At 41.6% G+C, this 15,439-nt stretch overlaps 1 protein-coding gene across 34 annotated transcripts in view; it reads left to right on the top strand.

Moving 5' to 3' along the window:
* The window catches only part of LOC138757551 (uncharacterized), a 172,523-nt gene that overhangs the window by 5,422 nt on the left and 151,662 nt on the right, over positions 1-15,439 (top strand). For 29 of the 34 annotated variants that reach the window (XR_011353672.1, XR_011353684.1, XR_011353680.1 and 26 more), the window contains exon 2: positions 9,155-9,251. The exons of 4 other annotated variants lie outside the window; for them this stretch is intronic. Coding sequence is in view for 2 of the 30 variants with exons in the window: in XM_069925093.1 (XP_069781194.1) it covers positions 9,155-9,251 (97 nt within the window). In the remaining 28 variants the exon portion in view is untranslated. Of the gene's footprint in view, positions 1-9,154; positions 9,252-14,351; positions 14,412-15,439 lie in introns of those variants that run through there. One more of the 34 variants, XR_011353689.1, reaches the window with a different exon arrangement.

Below are 15,439 nucleotides of genomic sequence, written 5' to 3'. Positions count from 1 at the left end.
AGGCCTTGTTTGGAGTACTGTGCTCAGTTCTGGTCTTCAAATTATAGAAAGGATAAAGATAAGGTGGAGAGGGTGCAAAGAAGGTTTGAAAGGATGTTGCCTGGCTTACAGCATCTGGATTACAGGGAGAGATTAAGGAGTCTGGGACTTTATTCATTGGAACGTAGATGACTGAGAGGTATTTAAAATTATGAAAGGAATAGATAAACTAGACATAAACACATTCTTTCCCCTGAGGGTAGGGTAGGTTGGAACAAGAGGACATGAGTTAATGGTAAGGGGGCAAATGTTTAGGAGAAATATTAAAGGATGCTTTTTCACTTATCGAGTGGTGGCAGAATGGAATGATCTTCCAAATGAGATAGTAGTGGCATGTTCCCTTCTGTCATTTAAGAGAAGGTTGGTTGTGTACATGGAGGTGAGGGGATTGGAGGGTTATGGGCAGAGAGCGGGAGGGTTAAGCTAGTGGAGTTGTTCTAGTGAACCGGTGCGAACTCGAAGGGCTGACATGGCCTGTTTCCGTGCCGTAAACAGTTATATGGTTATATGGTTATAAAAGAGAGGTGAGATATAGGAGTTCTAGAAAATGTAGCTGGGGATTTAATAATGGAACAATAATAATAATAATAATAATAATAATAATAAGGAGATGGCAGATTGAACTAAATGAGTATTTTGCATCGGTTTTAACTGTAGAAGACAATAGCTGTGTACCAGATGTCAAAGGGTATCAGGGAAGGGAAATGAGCACAGCTACTATTTCAAGGGAGAAGACGCTCAGAAAGTTGAATAGTCTAAGTGTGGATAATCCTCCCAGACTAGATGGATTCCACTCTCGGGTTCTGAAAGAAATAGCTTTAGAGATAGTGGAGACATTGATAATGATGTTTCAGGAATCAATAGATTCTGGTATGGTCCCAGAGGACTGGAATATCACTAATATCACCCCACTATTTAAGAAGAGAGGGAGGCAGCAGAAAGGAAATTATAGACCAGTTAGCCTGACTTCAGTGTCAGTTTTTGGAAAGATATGAAAGGGTTATGGAATACTTGGTGTCACATGAGAAGATAGGCCAAAACTAGCATGGTTTCCTTCAGGGAAAATCTTGCTTGTCAAATTTATTGGAATTCTTAGAAGAAGTGGAACAGGCTTGATAAGGGAAATGCAGAAGATATGCATTTTGATTTTCAGAAATCCTTTACAAAGGGCTACACCAGGCTTCTTAACAAGATAAGAGCACATAGTGTAACAGGAAACATACTAGTGTAGGTAGAGCATTGGCTGATTGGCAGGGTCAGAATACAATGCATATTCCAGTTGGCTGCCCGATGCTATGGTGTTCTGCACGGGTCAGTGTTGGGGTTACTTCTTTTTATGTTGTATATTAATGATTTAGGTTGTGGAATGAATGGCTTTATGTAAGTTTGCAGATGATTCGAAGGTAGATGGAGTAGCAGGTAGTGTTGAGGAAACGGAGGCTGTAGAAGAACAGATTAGGAGAATAGGCAGAAAAGTGACAAATGAACGACATTGTCAGAAAGTGTACGATCATGTACTTTGGTAGAAAAAAATAAACAGGCAGACAATTTTCTTAAATATGGAGAAAATTGAAAATATTCAGATGCAAAGCGACATGGGAGTTCTCATGCAGGACTGCCTGAAGTTAAACAGGTTGAGTCAATGGTGAAGAAGGCCAATGCACTGCTGGGATTCATTTCAAGAGGAATAGAATATAAGAACAGGAATATGATGTTGAGGCTTTATGAGGCGCTGGTGAGACCTCATTTGGAGTATTCTGAGAAATTATGAGCTCTTCATTTAAGAAAGATGTGCTAACATTGGAGAAGATTCAAAGGAGGATCAGAAAGATGATTCTGGGATTGAAGGAATTATCATATTAGGACCTTTTGACAGCTTTTGGCCATCACTTGTTGGAATTTGAGAATGGGGGGATCTCATTGAAACATTTCAAATGTAGAAAGGCAAGGACAGAATATATGTAGACAGGTTTGTTTCCCATGATGACACAAAAGGACCCAACTTCAGGATTGAAGGGTGACTACTGAGAACAGAGATGTGGTGGAATGTTATCAGCCAGAGGGTGATAAATCTGGAATATTTGGCACAAGCAGTTGGGAAGGCTATCGTTGGGTGCATTTAAGGCAGAGATTGAGAGATTGATAAATTCTTGATTAGCCAGGACCTTGAAGGTTATAGGCACAAAGCACTTTCAGGTGGCCAATTGCCCCGCATGTAAAGCCGCATATTTTGGCAATATGCGGCTATGGGGAGGCCATGTGAATGGGAGGCCTTTGAGGTGAGCTTGGTAACCCTCTTCTGAGAGGGATAATCAGCACAGCACAGTGGCTCCCCCAGCCATCTGAATGCAGCTGGCTGAAGTGGCTGTCAAAGAGTCAGGCTGCTGACGTGGCAGTGATGTCGTCAGCCTGAAGCACCTGGCGCGAATCTTGAAGCACATTGTGCAGGCAGGCTAGTGCAGATTCAGTCGATTTGTTTTAGCAGTGCAGGAAAACAGTGCATTTGAACAATGGCTCCAAAAAAGCTTGCAACTGGTCTGATGAAGAGGTAAGACTGCTTCTAGACCATCTGACTCAGGAATCGCAGGAAAGGGAGCTCACTGGGACAGTTAAGGATGGTTCCACTTTTGAGCAGCTGCCTGGAGTGCTCGCAGCACAAAGGCACAAGCGCAGTAAAAACCAGGTGATCACAAAGCTGAAGAGCATGAGGAAGAAATTCCACATGGTCCTGGACCACAACAGGAGGAGTGGCAATGGGTGCAAGGAGTGGCAGTACTTCAACCAGTGCCACACTTTCTGGGGAGCTAGCTGCTCAGCTACTCCCTTGAATGTAGCCAGCGCTCTGGAGAGCCCTGATTCCCCAGAGCTCATCGTTGAGGAATCTCAGGTTTCATCTAGCGGCAATGGAGGGGACATGCCGGTCCAGGAGGAGGAGGCCACCGCTGAGGACCTGGCAGCCACAGGTTTGGATGCCCCCGAGAGTGGAAGCGCAGAGGTCACTGACCCTGGAAGTGGCGAGATGGCACTTTCAACAGAGAACACAGGTATTTGAGGTTGTGTTTATGGAGAAGCATCTAAGTCCAATGCTGCTGCTCTTTTCCTGTTTCCACCCACAGCCTTTGGTTCCAGACACAAGCACCAGTGACTGACCAAGGGTCAGGTTCTTATGAAGGAGCTGCAGGCGATGATGTTGGCACTTGACAGGGAGGACAGTGAGAGAGACCGCCAGCGTGCAGAGGAGGAGCTGGATCATGAGAGAGTCATGCTCACCGACCTGATGGAGGACGAGGAAGCAATGTGACGCTCTGAAGTGGAGGAGCATGCCCAGTTGATGTCTGAGTTTGCAGCTTCCTTGCGGAGACTGAGCGCCTCAATGGACAGGCAGTCATGTCAGTCATCTTCAACAGACTGGTCATGCGAATGGAGGTCTCCCCATCCCCATTCCCACAGTCATATATGGTCAGCCTCATCCCATGTACCTGGCCCCTCCATCCAGCATGCCATTTCATTCCACACCAGTGCATCACAGTAGTGGATGCTTTGGCATGACTGAGATGCTGGGGTCCGGGACAGGTTCCTTATTGCCCCCCCTCCAACTCGTTCCTCTCAATGCAGGAATGAGGTTTGTGTCAGACTAAACATCCTTAATGCTGCTAACTCTTTTGTTGTTCATGAAGCCCCTCATAAGTGCCATGTTCTGTGCAACACTTTAGGGATGTAAACATTCAGCAGTGAGATGCTATGGTGCCGGGTGGTGATGTTTGTTATGTTTATTGTTTTAGTGTTTGTTCTGCGGTGTTCGAGTGTGGAGTGAATTTGCACTGTTATTTGTCCATTCCATGGTTTACTTCAAGTTTAAACATGATGTGAAATGTTAGCGTTGCAATATCTACCTCAGATATTTATGAAGCAGTGTGATTTCTCAAAGAGCGTCTTTTATTACATTTTTGACAAGCATACAAGTTATATGTTTCATTTATATGCACCCGTTCATTCGCAAGAGCACATAACATGCCAGGCACCAGGGTCATGTCACCGCATTGCGTGGGGAGAGTGGAGGGGGGAACAAGTTGTGGAAAATGTGGAGCTGGGTAGCAGAAACGTACCCTTACAGGATGGACATAATGGCAGAATGGATGGCCTGGTGCCCATGAGCCTGCTGATCAAAATAATCTGCGTTATTGGGTGCAGGACCACCTGCTTCAACCAATGTTCACTCTGAAGGGAAGTCTTGTTAATCTCACATATATTGTGTAGAACACAGAAGGCAAACACAACATCTGGGACTAAGGCGGTAGAAATATCTAGATGCTTTGACAGGCACTACCAGTGGCCTTTTAGACGGCCAAACGCATGTTCCACCACTAGCCTTGTGGAATTAAGGGCCTTGTTAAATCTTCGCTGATCTGGATCTAGTAATCTGTGTTGCGCGAACCCCTTCATCAGCCAGCTTCGTAGGGGGTATGCCGTATCACCCACAAGATACAATGGAACCTCCACTCCTTCAACATCCTTGGACACCTGCAGGTACAACAATGCAGACATGTAGTTAATTCATGCACCTGAACGTTGACACAGCAAGCATGCATAACATTTGAAACACAGAGGTTTGAAGGGTGAACAGTTATGTCACCTGGGAAGAGGTATCCGCCCTGGTCCTTTGCTTTTCTATACAAAGGAAAGTTGGCAAGCACTTGGGCATCATGCGTGTGGACCGGCCACCCCACAAGCACATCTGAGAAGGTGTTACACGAATGGAAATTACAGTGAAGTTATAGTCATTTGAGATGTGATGTGATAAGGATCAATAGAGGCTTAACTCACCAGAATCTGTGGTCGAGCACAGCTTGCAGAACCACTGAATGCCACCCTTTGTGATTATATAGGCTGCAGCATCCATGCTGGGTGCGATAATGGGAATGTGTGACCCATCAATGGCACCAGCACACAATGGATATCCCCTTTGCGCAAAGCCATCAATGTTTTCCTGGAAATGTGTTCCATTTGGCAGGGAGATGAAACGTTTACTGAGGGACTTCCTCAAGGGGGCAGTCACCTCCTGCACCACCACAGTGCTGATGCCTATTCCAAAGATGGTACTGATGGATCAATACCCACAAGGGGTGGCATACCACCACAAGGTCACAGCTAATCGAAGTCCAGGCTCCAATGGTCGCTGCAAGTCCAGTCTATGCGCCTTCAGGTGAGGTTCTAAGAGATCCAGCACAAAGTGAAAGGTGCCACGTGACATACGAAAGTGTCTCCTCCACTCAGCATCATCAAATTTGGTGAGGACATTACTCCAGAACTCAGTACCCTGAGGTCGGTTCGACCTCCAGAGAGATCGATGTATCACCATAGCTAATTGACTGACCAGCAGCATTCACCTTCATCTGCAGCGCTTACACTCTGCGCGCCTTTCGACTGCTAACTGCTGTCTTCTTGCCCTCAACCTTTGCAGGAACCTTCTCCTGATTGCACCTATGTGATTTTCAGATCTCAAGGATGATTGAAGAGCTTCAACGGCACAAATAGCCTTACCAAGGATCTGCCGTATCTCATTCTGAACACTCAGAAATGCTGAAATCATCATCATTATGTCTCCTGTCTGCACAGGGTCCTGTTTTCCTTCTTGTCACTCAAAATGACATCACATCAGTGGGCAGGAACACAGCTGACACTGAGCAGGAGCCGGAGTCTGCTCAGAGGTGCATCTGGTGCAGCTGTGTCCTTCAGGTGGCCAGCATTGAGCTTTCAATGCTGCCACCTGAATGGCAATTTAAAGGGCTGCTTCTGCTTCTTCAGGTGCATTCTTAGTGGGGAATGCACCTGAAAAAGCTTTAAGGCTGGGCAGTGAGGCTGAGTGGGAAAATTATTAAATGGCAGGGCAGACTTGATTTGTTGAATAACCTATTTCTGCTGCTATGTCTCATGGTCTTCCTTCTTCACATTCAGGTAGTAGTTCTAAGATTATTATCTTTGTGGTCCTTTTTATAAATTTATCTCTGAATTTGGATTGTTGAACATCTTCTTGCTTTATTCCCATATTGTTGATACCTACATGACCGTGACAACTGGCTGTTCACTGTTCCCTTTCAGAAAGCCCCACAGCCATTCTGAGACCTTCCTGACCATTGCACCAATCAGGGAATACACTATCTGGAAATCCCTATTATTGCTACAAGAAATGTCGATCTAATGTTCCCCTCTCCATGGAATCTCCAACCACTATAGGTTTGCCTCTCTTTCTGCAGAGAGCCACCCATGGTGCTGAGACCTACTGCTGCCTTCCCCTGATGAGCCATCTCCCCACAGTATCCAAATAGGTACATCCGTTTTGGAGGGATATGACCGCAGATAACTTCTGCACTCCCTTCCTGGTGCTGCTATGCCTTTTGGTCACACTTCCCTGTCTTTCCTTGGGCTCTTAAACTGCAGTGTGACAAACTCACTATATGCATTATCCACAATGTTCTCATTAGTGCAGATGCTCCAAAATGAATCCTCAGAGGAGCAGAGATATCTTCCATTCAAGGGGATTACAGGCCTTCCAGGTGCATACGGAAATGGCAGTGAGTAGAGGTAGTTTGGGGTAGGTCACAATATTAGGAGCAAACCACCAGGGTCTGGATATGTGGCGGCTCAGAGTTCAGTGATTCCCCCTACTCATGGCTATCCACTAGCTGTGCTGCAAGCCTCACATGCCACTCCATGCACTATAGCCCCATCAACCACTCACAAAGTTTTCATAACTCACACGCAGGCCTTCATATGGTGTACCACACACTTACCACTATCTCACACCATACAATGTTGTATCACACTACACAAATAATACCAAGCTTATTACCATGAAAAGCATTATTGTCTGAATCTGTGAATTCAATTGAATCACTCCCTGTCTCACATACTCCACATTTCTATTCTAAGTAGACAGCCTTCAATCCGAAAGTTGTGCCCTCTTGTCCTACCAACTTTCCTGAGATAATGCTCAAAATAATTGAACCACTTAATGATAATGAGTTTATTGTCATACACATTCTACAATGTACATATACAATGAAATTCTTGCTTACTGCAGCTGAGAGGCATTTCATGTGTCAAGTACTAGACTGGAAGCAATGATAGTTCACCAAGACAATGGTATTTTCAAAAACAATAATTTTTATTTTTAATTATTAATAAACGTAACACTTCATACATCTCTAAATTTAACTCTAACTTAACCCCACTATGTGCAAATCTGTGTGTGTGTGTATGTGTGTGTGTGTGTGTGTGTGGCAAAACCAAAACAGTTCAGCTATCATTCTGAAGAAATGATTTTAAAGTTCATTTAGTTTTGTTTTGAAACTCAGATTCTTTAAAATGTTGCTTAATAACAATTAATAAGTAGGTGTGAGGCATCAGACTTGTCAGCTCACAAAATTCATTTAGTCTTTAGAGAATTGTTTCTTCATACAAATGATTTCCCCTTTTGCATGGCGGTTTCAGTACCTGGATCTCTTCCATTATGATTTTGCAAACCCAAGTATGACTCCGATGAAGTAAACATTACAACAGTTATGATTCCTTAATTAGTTCCTTAATATTCAAAAATTCTTTCTGTCTTAAAGTGACTTTATCATATGACATGGCATCATTCCTCTCTTTTGAAATTTCTTTAAAGTTATTTCAAAAGTATGCATCATAAGAAAAAGACTCCGGCCTGTTTGTTGACCAACCAGCAAATGGCTTCCTTGTATACACAGTTGCCATCTGAGTTTCCATTCTAACAATATAGGTAAACAAGCAAAGAGCTTTTATTTAATTAGCTGCCTTCCTTAAGGAATCCCATTGACTGAAATATTTCAATGAACAAACACTTCTAGTTTTATTGGGGTTGATTACCATACTTTGTGACTCCAAAAATGGCTTCTCTCTCTGAGTGTAATTGTGTATCTGTATTTTTAGTAAAATAACTTTACTAAAAATATATATTTTATAATTAAATATTAATAATAGCACAATTCTGTCACAAGAAAACAACTACAATAATATACATTAAATTAAAAAGATAATGATTTTAAACATATCTGGATAATAAATATACAGTCTGTAGGTTTTAGTAGGGTATTTTCTTACATTCCTTTTTTATGGCAGCCTTCCTGAATTCTTGTCTCTGCCACCATTTTACTACTTTTCCAGTTCCATTTCCAGGGCCCAGTTTGGTCCACAAAGGCATTTCTGCTGCAGTGAGTGTGGGTCTCCAACACTTTATATTTTGTCTTGACATCCTCTAACTTGATGGCATTGACATTGGCCTCCAATTTCTTTTAACCCCTTTCCCTCTGTCTCCCTCTTTCCCTATCCCTCTGTCTCCTTTCTTCCACTCCCCACATTTTTCCTTTCCCTCTCCTATCAGAGCTACTTTCTACTCATCAGTCCTCAGTGTTTTTCTTTTCTTTCCTCCCATATCTGTCTACTTCTCACCTGTTAGGTGTGTTTCCCCCCTTCTTCTCTTCCTCCCTCCTCTCTTCCCTCTAACCAATACTCTCCACCTTTTTATTCAGATACCTGCTTGTCCTTATAGCTGATGAAGGACCCAGGCCTGAAATGTTGGTTACCCTTTGCTCCATATTTATGTCGCATGACCAGTTGAGTTTCTCCAGCAGAGCAATCCTAGAATCTGCAGACTTTGTGTTTATCAAGCCAACAGGACTGGCAGAAATACCACTGTCAATCTGGAAGTAAATCAGAATTGTTGGCACCCAAATAGCAGGAACAGCCAGATAGTTTTCATATGTGGAAGGACAAAACCAAAGGCTATTATTTTTATTAGGCCAGTGAGATTATAGATATCCCAATTGCAATAGATACAGTGAAGGGAAACCAGATAAATAAAAGGCAGAAGCATGTTATGTTGACAATGCTAGCTTTGTGGTACCATAGATAGGCTAGAATAAATATCAGTGTTCTGGTTTGACTGAAGGTTCTGGTTATTAGTTTACACTTCAATACTTCCTTATACATTAAGAAACAGTCTAGAAAAAAATGAATGATGGCAATCTTTCTGGTTAACATTCTGTCTGAGTCCATAATTCCTAATTCTTGATTTTTACTGCTCCTGTTTTGGCAGACATTGAAGATTGCTCTTCTATTTACATTGCCTTCATTCACTGGAACAAGGGAATCACTCAGGAAGGTTCATCAACTTCATAATTTTTGCAGAAAAGGTAATTTTGTGGCTTCATGTTAACTCAGTTTCCAGCCAAAGGACAGAATTCCCATGTCAACCAGGTACTCTCTTGGCTTAACATTTTGATTTGAGATGAGATGAGGCCTCTATTTGGTATCTCAATCTCATCAGAATGTAAAGGGCTGAACAAGTTGTAACAGGATCCTGGCCGGAAGATTCCTGCTTTATGAGATGGCTGTTTTCATCACATTTAGCCACAATAATATTGAGGATCCTTGACATTTTATATATTGCATTGTATGGAGGAAAATTGTATGGAACTAAGGACAATAATTGTAAAGAAAACAATGGATTAAAATAGACAATGGCCTGCAGCAACTCTAACATGAAAAAATAACACTAAAGAAAGTTTTTGTGTCCTTCATTGAGGCCATCAAATATATTTTTAATCTTTTTTTTAGATAAGCCACAATTATCCCTTACAAATGATCAGATGAGATATTTTATATAACTTCAATTCTTTCTAAATCACTGGTAAAGAAAATCTCTTCGTCCTTGATTTTCTATTCCAGTTCTGAAAGCATTTGTGATTCAACCCTTCAGACTGTTTGCCATTAATATCAAGTGCACCTATGTTTGAGAACCTCAGATCAAATATTCCAAGGCAGTTTGTAGAAAACAAGCTTGCAAGTCAGAGTTAACCTGGTCCACTGGGCAGAAGTGTTTTGTAACCTCTTACATGCCTCTGGGACCAGAATTACCTTCAACAGGCATCTCAGACACTGGAAAAATACCACAAATGATGCCTCTTCATATTTACTGGTACCATAATGTTTTGTTTCCTCTCCCAGGCCAATAGCAGTAAAACCACTGTTGCACTCGGAACATTTTGAGCATGTCAGTTCCATCGCTTATTTGACTCCATTCTGAGCTCTAAAAGGGCATTCAAAGAAAAGATTAAAGGGTGTACTTACTGCCAAATACCCAGTGATTGTGGAAAATTCGGGCCCATGACAACTAAAGAGGAAGTGGATCAGTGAAAATGGTTTTGAGACCATGCAATGGGAGCTTACTGTGGTAGTGGTGGAAGGAATAGACAACCTTACAAATGATTCCATTGGCCATCTCCTGCCCTGTCTGTGGAATGGTCTGCAGTATTGGCCTCCATTGTCCTCTTTAGCCACCCTCAGAACCAAAAGAACAGAATGGATGCGAGTCATCCTCAATGCTGAGAGCCTGTCTCAGAACTGTATAAAATAGGCATTTAAGTTGTGGTAGAGTTTAATCAACACATCTTTTATCCAAGACACTGATTAACTAACTGGCTTTGGCCACAATGATGTTGAAGTAAAACATATGGGACAAACTTCAATTCTTAAAGACACCTTGCATATTAATACTATTCACTGAATGAAGTATATTTCATTGCAATGAACTGTGAAAACAGTGATGTTTCACAATTACAGCTCAATGATTCCAAGATTAAATACATGAGATCTATTTGCTTCTATGTGCATTGTGAGATTATTTAATGCTTTAAAAAAACACACGTAACTTAAAATAAAGTAAGGCAAATTAATGTAAAAATCAATAGATGAATACAGTATTTATTGAAGAGAAACCCAAGTTTAAATTAGCACAGTATATGTTTTGCAGACCTAAATATACTTACCCCAAAAAACTAAACCCACCCTACTTCATAAGCCTCTATTTTTCTTTCATCTTTAAATGCCCCCATTGTTCCTGCTTCTACCATCACCCCTGGCAATGCATTCCAGGCACTACAATACTCTGTTTTTTAAAAAGAATTACCCCGACATCTTCCCTAAACTTTCCACCCTTCATTTTGTACAGATGTCCTCTGGTGTTTGCAACTACCACACTGGGAAAAAGTGATGACTGTCTACCTTATCTCGGTCTCTTATAATCTTGTAGACATCTATTAAGTCACCTCTCATCCTTGTTTGCTGAAAAGATAAAAGCACTACCTCTGCTAATCTTGACATATTTTCCAATCCAGGAAATATCCTGGCAAATCTGCTTTGCACCCTCTCCAGAGCTTCCAATCCTTCCTGAAATGAGGTGACCAGAACTGAACACAATGTTCTAAGTGTATGGTCTTCCCAGAGATTTATGGAGCTGCAACATTACTTCACAATTGTAGTGAGTGAGGGTATATTACCATTTAAATGTATTGATGGCAACTAATTCTACATTATTCAAGTTCAAGTCAAATTTATTTATCATCTGATTGCACAAGTACAAGCTGTCATAACAGTTTTCTCTGGTCTTCGGAAACACAAAATATGCAAACATACAACCAGACATTGCACACATTGCAGGCAAGTAATATGTACGTAGGACAAATATACATATATAAAAATAAATAAATATTGTTTAAGATCTAGTAATGCCTTGGATAATTAGTCTGAGCAGTTCCTTTAGTTCAGCATTCTTACTGCCCATTTCTCAGCCTGATGGTGCTGGCTCTGGAATACCTGTATCTCTTTTCTGACAGGAGTAGTTGAAAGACACTCTATGCAGAGTGGAAGGGGTCCCTCAACAACTTTGCATGCCCTCTTCGGATAACAATGCCCATCGATGGGGGAGGGGGAGGGGTGGGGGTGGGGAGTGTGAAAGATTATAGATATGTTTTTGGGAGATAAATTTGGGGAAGGTTTTTTTTTAGTGTAGGTCACATAAAAAAACTTTAAAATAGATCTTATTTAAAATACTGGAGCTCTGCTCATGCTAGACAGGCCAGCTTCAAGAGCCTTTGCAAAAGCTTTGAAGAGTGCCCAAGAGACTTCACTAATGGATTACTGTTTATAAAAAGGCAACAGATGAAAGAACTTATCAGAGCTGCAGGCTGTCTGGAGGGGAACTTGCTGTTCTAAGAGGGTCATGTAATTTTGCAAGCAGAGAGAGTAAAACAGGCTTTTCTCTGAGAGAGAGAGAGAGTGAGAGAGAGGATTTAGTTCTGCAATTTTACAATTCAGCAACTGCTGGGACTGGAACAGGACAAGCTGGAAAGGTTGTCGAAAAACCCCATTTGGAAGACTGGTTGTGAGTGCTTGGTTCAGCCTGGTCAAAGACCTTGTGGTTCATACAAGTGGAGAGGACTGGCTGCCTAATGTTTCACTTGAAATAAGAGAAATAAAAAGGAACTCTGTGATGACCTGAAAGAAAGAGGTTATCATCTGGAAAATCCTGATGGGGCAAGTTTCTTCAGTAAGACACTGACGTGGCTGATTAAAAAGGAATCAGTTTTGTGGGTGTCCAGCAAACAATGAATCTCTCTCTGAAAACTGACAAGAACCTTCCTGAAGAGTAACCATTTACCTTTTAACCACCAAAGCCTGTTAAATTCTGTGCACGGTATAAGAATTGCCTGCAACCAGTGAACTTGGAGAAATGAGAAGTGAGATTGGACTGTGAATCAAAGAACTTACCTAAACTTACATACATACATACATTACATACACGTGCGCTTAGAATTAGAAGGGGGTTAAGTTAATAGTAATAAGATAAAATGTGATTCTATTTTCATGTTTAAAGATAATTAAAAGGAACATTTGTTTAAGTAACCATTTGTCTTGGTGAATATCTATTGTTGCTGGGTTTTGGGGTCCTCTGGGCTCATAACAGGAGGGAGGCCTCAGTGATCTTCTCTCCTATTCATAGTTCTGTGGATTGACTTCCGATCCAATTCTCTAGAGCAACCCTAGGACACTGTGATGCAGATGGTTTGGACACTCTCCATGGAGCTCCTTAATAAGGTTGACATGATGGTGGCTCGTCACCTTGCCTGCTTCAGTCTTCTCTGAAAGTGCAATCAGTGTTGTGCCTTCCTGACAAGTAAAATATTGAATGTCCATGATAGGTCACTTGTTAAGTGAACTCTGAGGAACTTCTCTACTCTCTCTGCTACTGAGTTATTAAGGTGTAATGGAGGGTGGTCATTCCTGATAATCCTGAAGACCACAATCATCTCCATCATCTTATCTATGTTGAGACTCAGGTTGTTATTCTTGCAGCATATCACGAGATTTTCCACCTCTTCTCTGTGGTGATGTTGCTGATGAGGCCGACTACTCTTGGGTCATCTGCAAGCTTGATGACTCTGTTGGAGCTGGATCTGGTGTTGCAGTCGTGGGTCAGTAGTGTTATCCGCAACTAAATGCAGATTTTTACCAAGAAAATATTCAATAGTCATCAATAATGTAGATGTACATCTTCCTCCAAGGTCATTGGACCCTTTCCTTATATTTCATGGACCAGTGGAATCTCAAAATGACAACCAATTTTGTTAGAAACAACAGGCAATGTTTTGCTTCAGTCAAATATAATTATGCAGATATGAAGTATTTATTTCTCTTGATCTGTAGTTGTGCAAAAATCTCAGCTGCTGCCAAGGAGCTTGAATTCTCATTTGCTGAATACTGCTACATAAACCACACTTGAATTGCAAACCCTTTATGCTGGGCTTGAAATGTCACTGATTTGAATGTCTCCTACACATTATCACTAGTTTCCCACATGTACAGACTTCATATTTCTCTTCTGTCCATAATGATCTTAGACCATACTAAAGCTGCATGAATGGAATGGACTGGGTTATTATTCATGCAGATATGCATATTTGTATTCAACTTCAAATTTATTGTCAAAGTACATACAACATACAAACCCGAGGTTCTTTTTCCTGTGTTCCTGCAGGCTAAGCAGAATTTCTCCTTATCAGGAACTGTAAACTGTACACCAAAAAAATACATTTACAAAAGAGAAACATGTAAACAAATTGTGCAATGCAGAAAAAATAAATATTAAATAATGTGAAAAGTAAGAGTCCTGAAATGAGCATTTGATTGAGTGTTGTTTAGGACCCTGATGGTAGAGGGGTAGTAACTGTTCCTGAACCTGGCAGTATGAGCTTTGTGGCACCCATACCACTTACCTGATAGAAGCAGTGAGAAAAGAATGTTCTGGGTGATGTGGATCAGCTGCTGCTCTCCGACAATAGCTTTCTATATAGATTTTCTAAATGGTGAGGGAGGCTTTGCTTGTGATGGACTGAGCGGTGTTCACTAACTTTGCAGGATTTTTTGCTCAGAGATTTTGGTGCTCTCATTACCAGGCTGTGATACACCCACTCAGTACACTTTCCACTGCACAGTTATAGAAGTTTGCCAAGGTTTCCGATGTCATCCTGGACCTCCACAAACTCCTGAGGAAGTAGAGGTAATGATGTGGTTTCTTCATGATGATGTTAGTATTCTAGGTTCCTGACTTCCAGGAATTTAAATTTGCTCACTCTCTTCACCTCTAATCACCCAATGATCGTATATCTCTGGTTTTCCTTTCCTAAAGTCTACAATCAGCTCCTTGGATTTGATGACATTGAGTGAAAGGTTGTTATTGGTGCACCATTGAGCCAACTTTTCAATCTCCTCCTGTAGTGCTTGTCATGATAATGAATATGTATGAGATGTACCGGAAGTCACGTGGTATGAAATATAAGATAAGAGCACAAGCAGGAGAACAAAGGAAACTGGAGAATAAAGCCACTGAGAAGTTTACCTGATAAAACTTGTGTTCGATGTTTTATTAACTTCACATTTCGAGCCACAAATGTAACATTGGCGACGAGGATGGGATAAGCTTGAAGAAAATTAAAGACTAAAGAGGATTACAGAGGATTACAGACAACTTCAAGGTGATAAGAATTTTCTCTGTGACTCAGTACTTTTGGGGCTGGAATATTTCCTCATGGCTGGGGCAGACGGTAACTTTCTAACACATAGTGGAATTGCTCATTTTGACCCAACGGGTGATGCAAGCACTGTAAGTGTGAAGTGGAAGGCATGGCTGGAAGAATTTGAATCCTATGCCGACAGTTGTGGCCTATTTCTAGATACCGGTACAGTTGAACAAAAAGCGCAGAGGAGGGCGTTACTTCTTTTCACTGCTGGACCCGCAGTTCGGGAAACATTTAAGACACTTTTGAATACTGGAAGAAAAGATGAGTACCGGAAAGTGGTAGATGCATTAAATGCACACTATGTAGTGACACCGAATGCTACATTTCAACGCCATTTGTTTCGGAGAACGAGACAAGAAGATGACCAGACAATTGCTCACTATGTGACGAGACTATGCCAGCTAGCTGTTGGATGCAATTACATGCCAGCTGATTTGGACAACCAATTATTGGATCAAGTTGTA

Source organism: Narcine bancroftii, chromosome 3 (assembly GCF_036971445.1).
Source record: "Narcine bancroftii isolate sNarBan1 chromosome 3, sNarBan1.hap1, whole genome shotgun sequence".
NCBI classification, from domain to species: Eukaryota; Metazoa; Chordata; class Chondrichthyes; order Torpediniformes; family Narcinidae; genus Narcine; species Narcine bancroftii.
The sequence above is the reverse complement of the archived record's forward strand: the minus strand, read 5'-3'. Positions and strand labels throughout refer to the sequence as shown.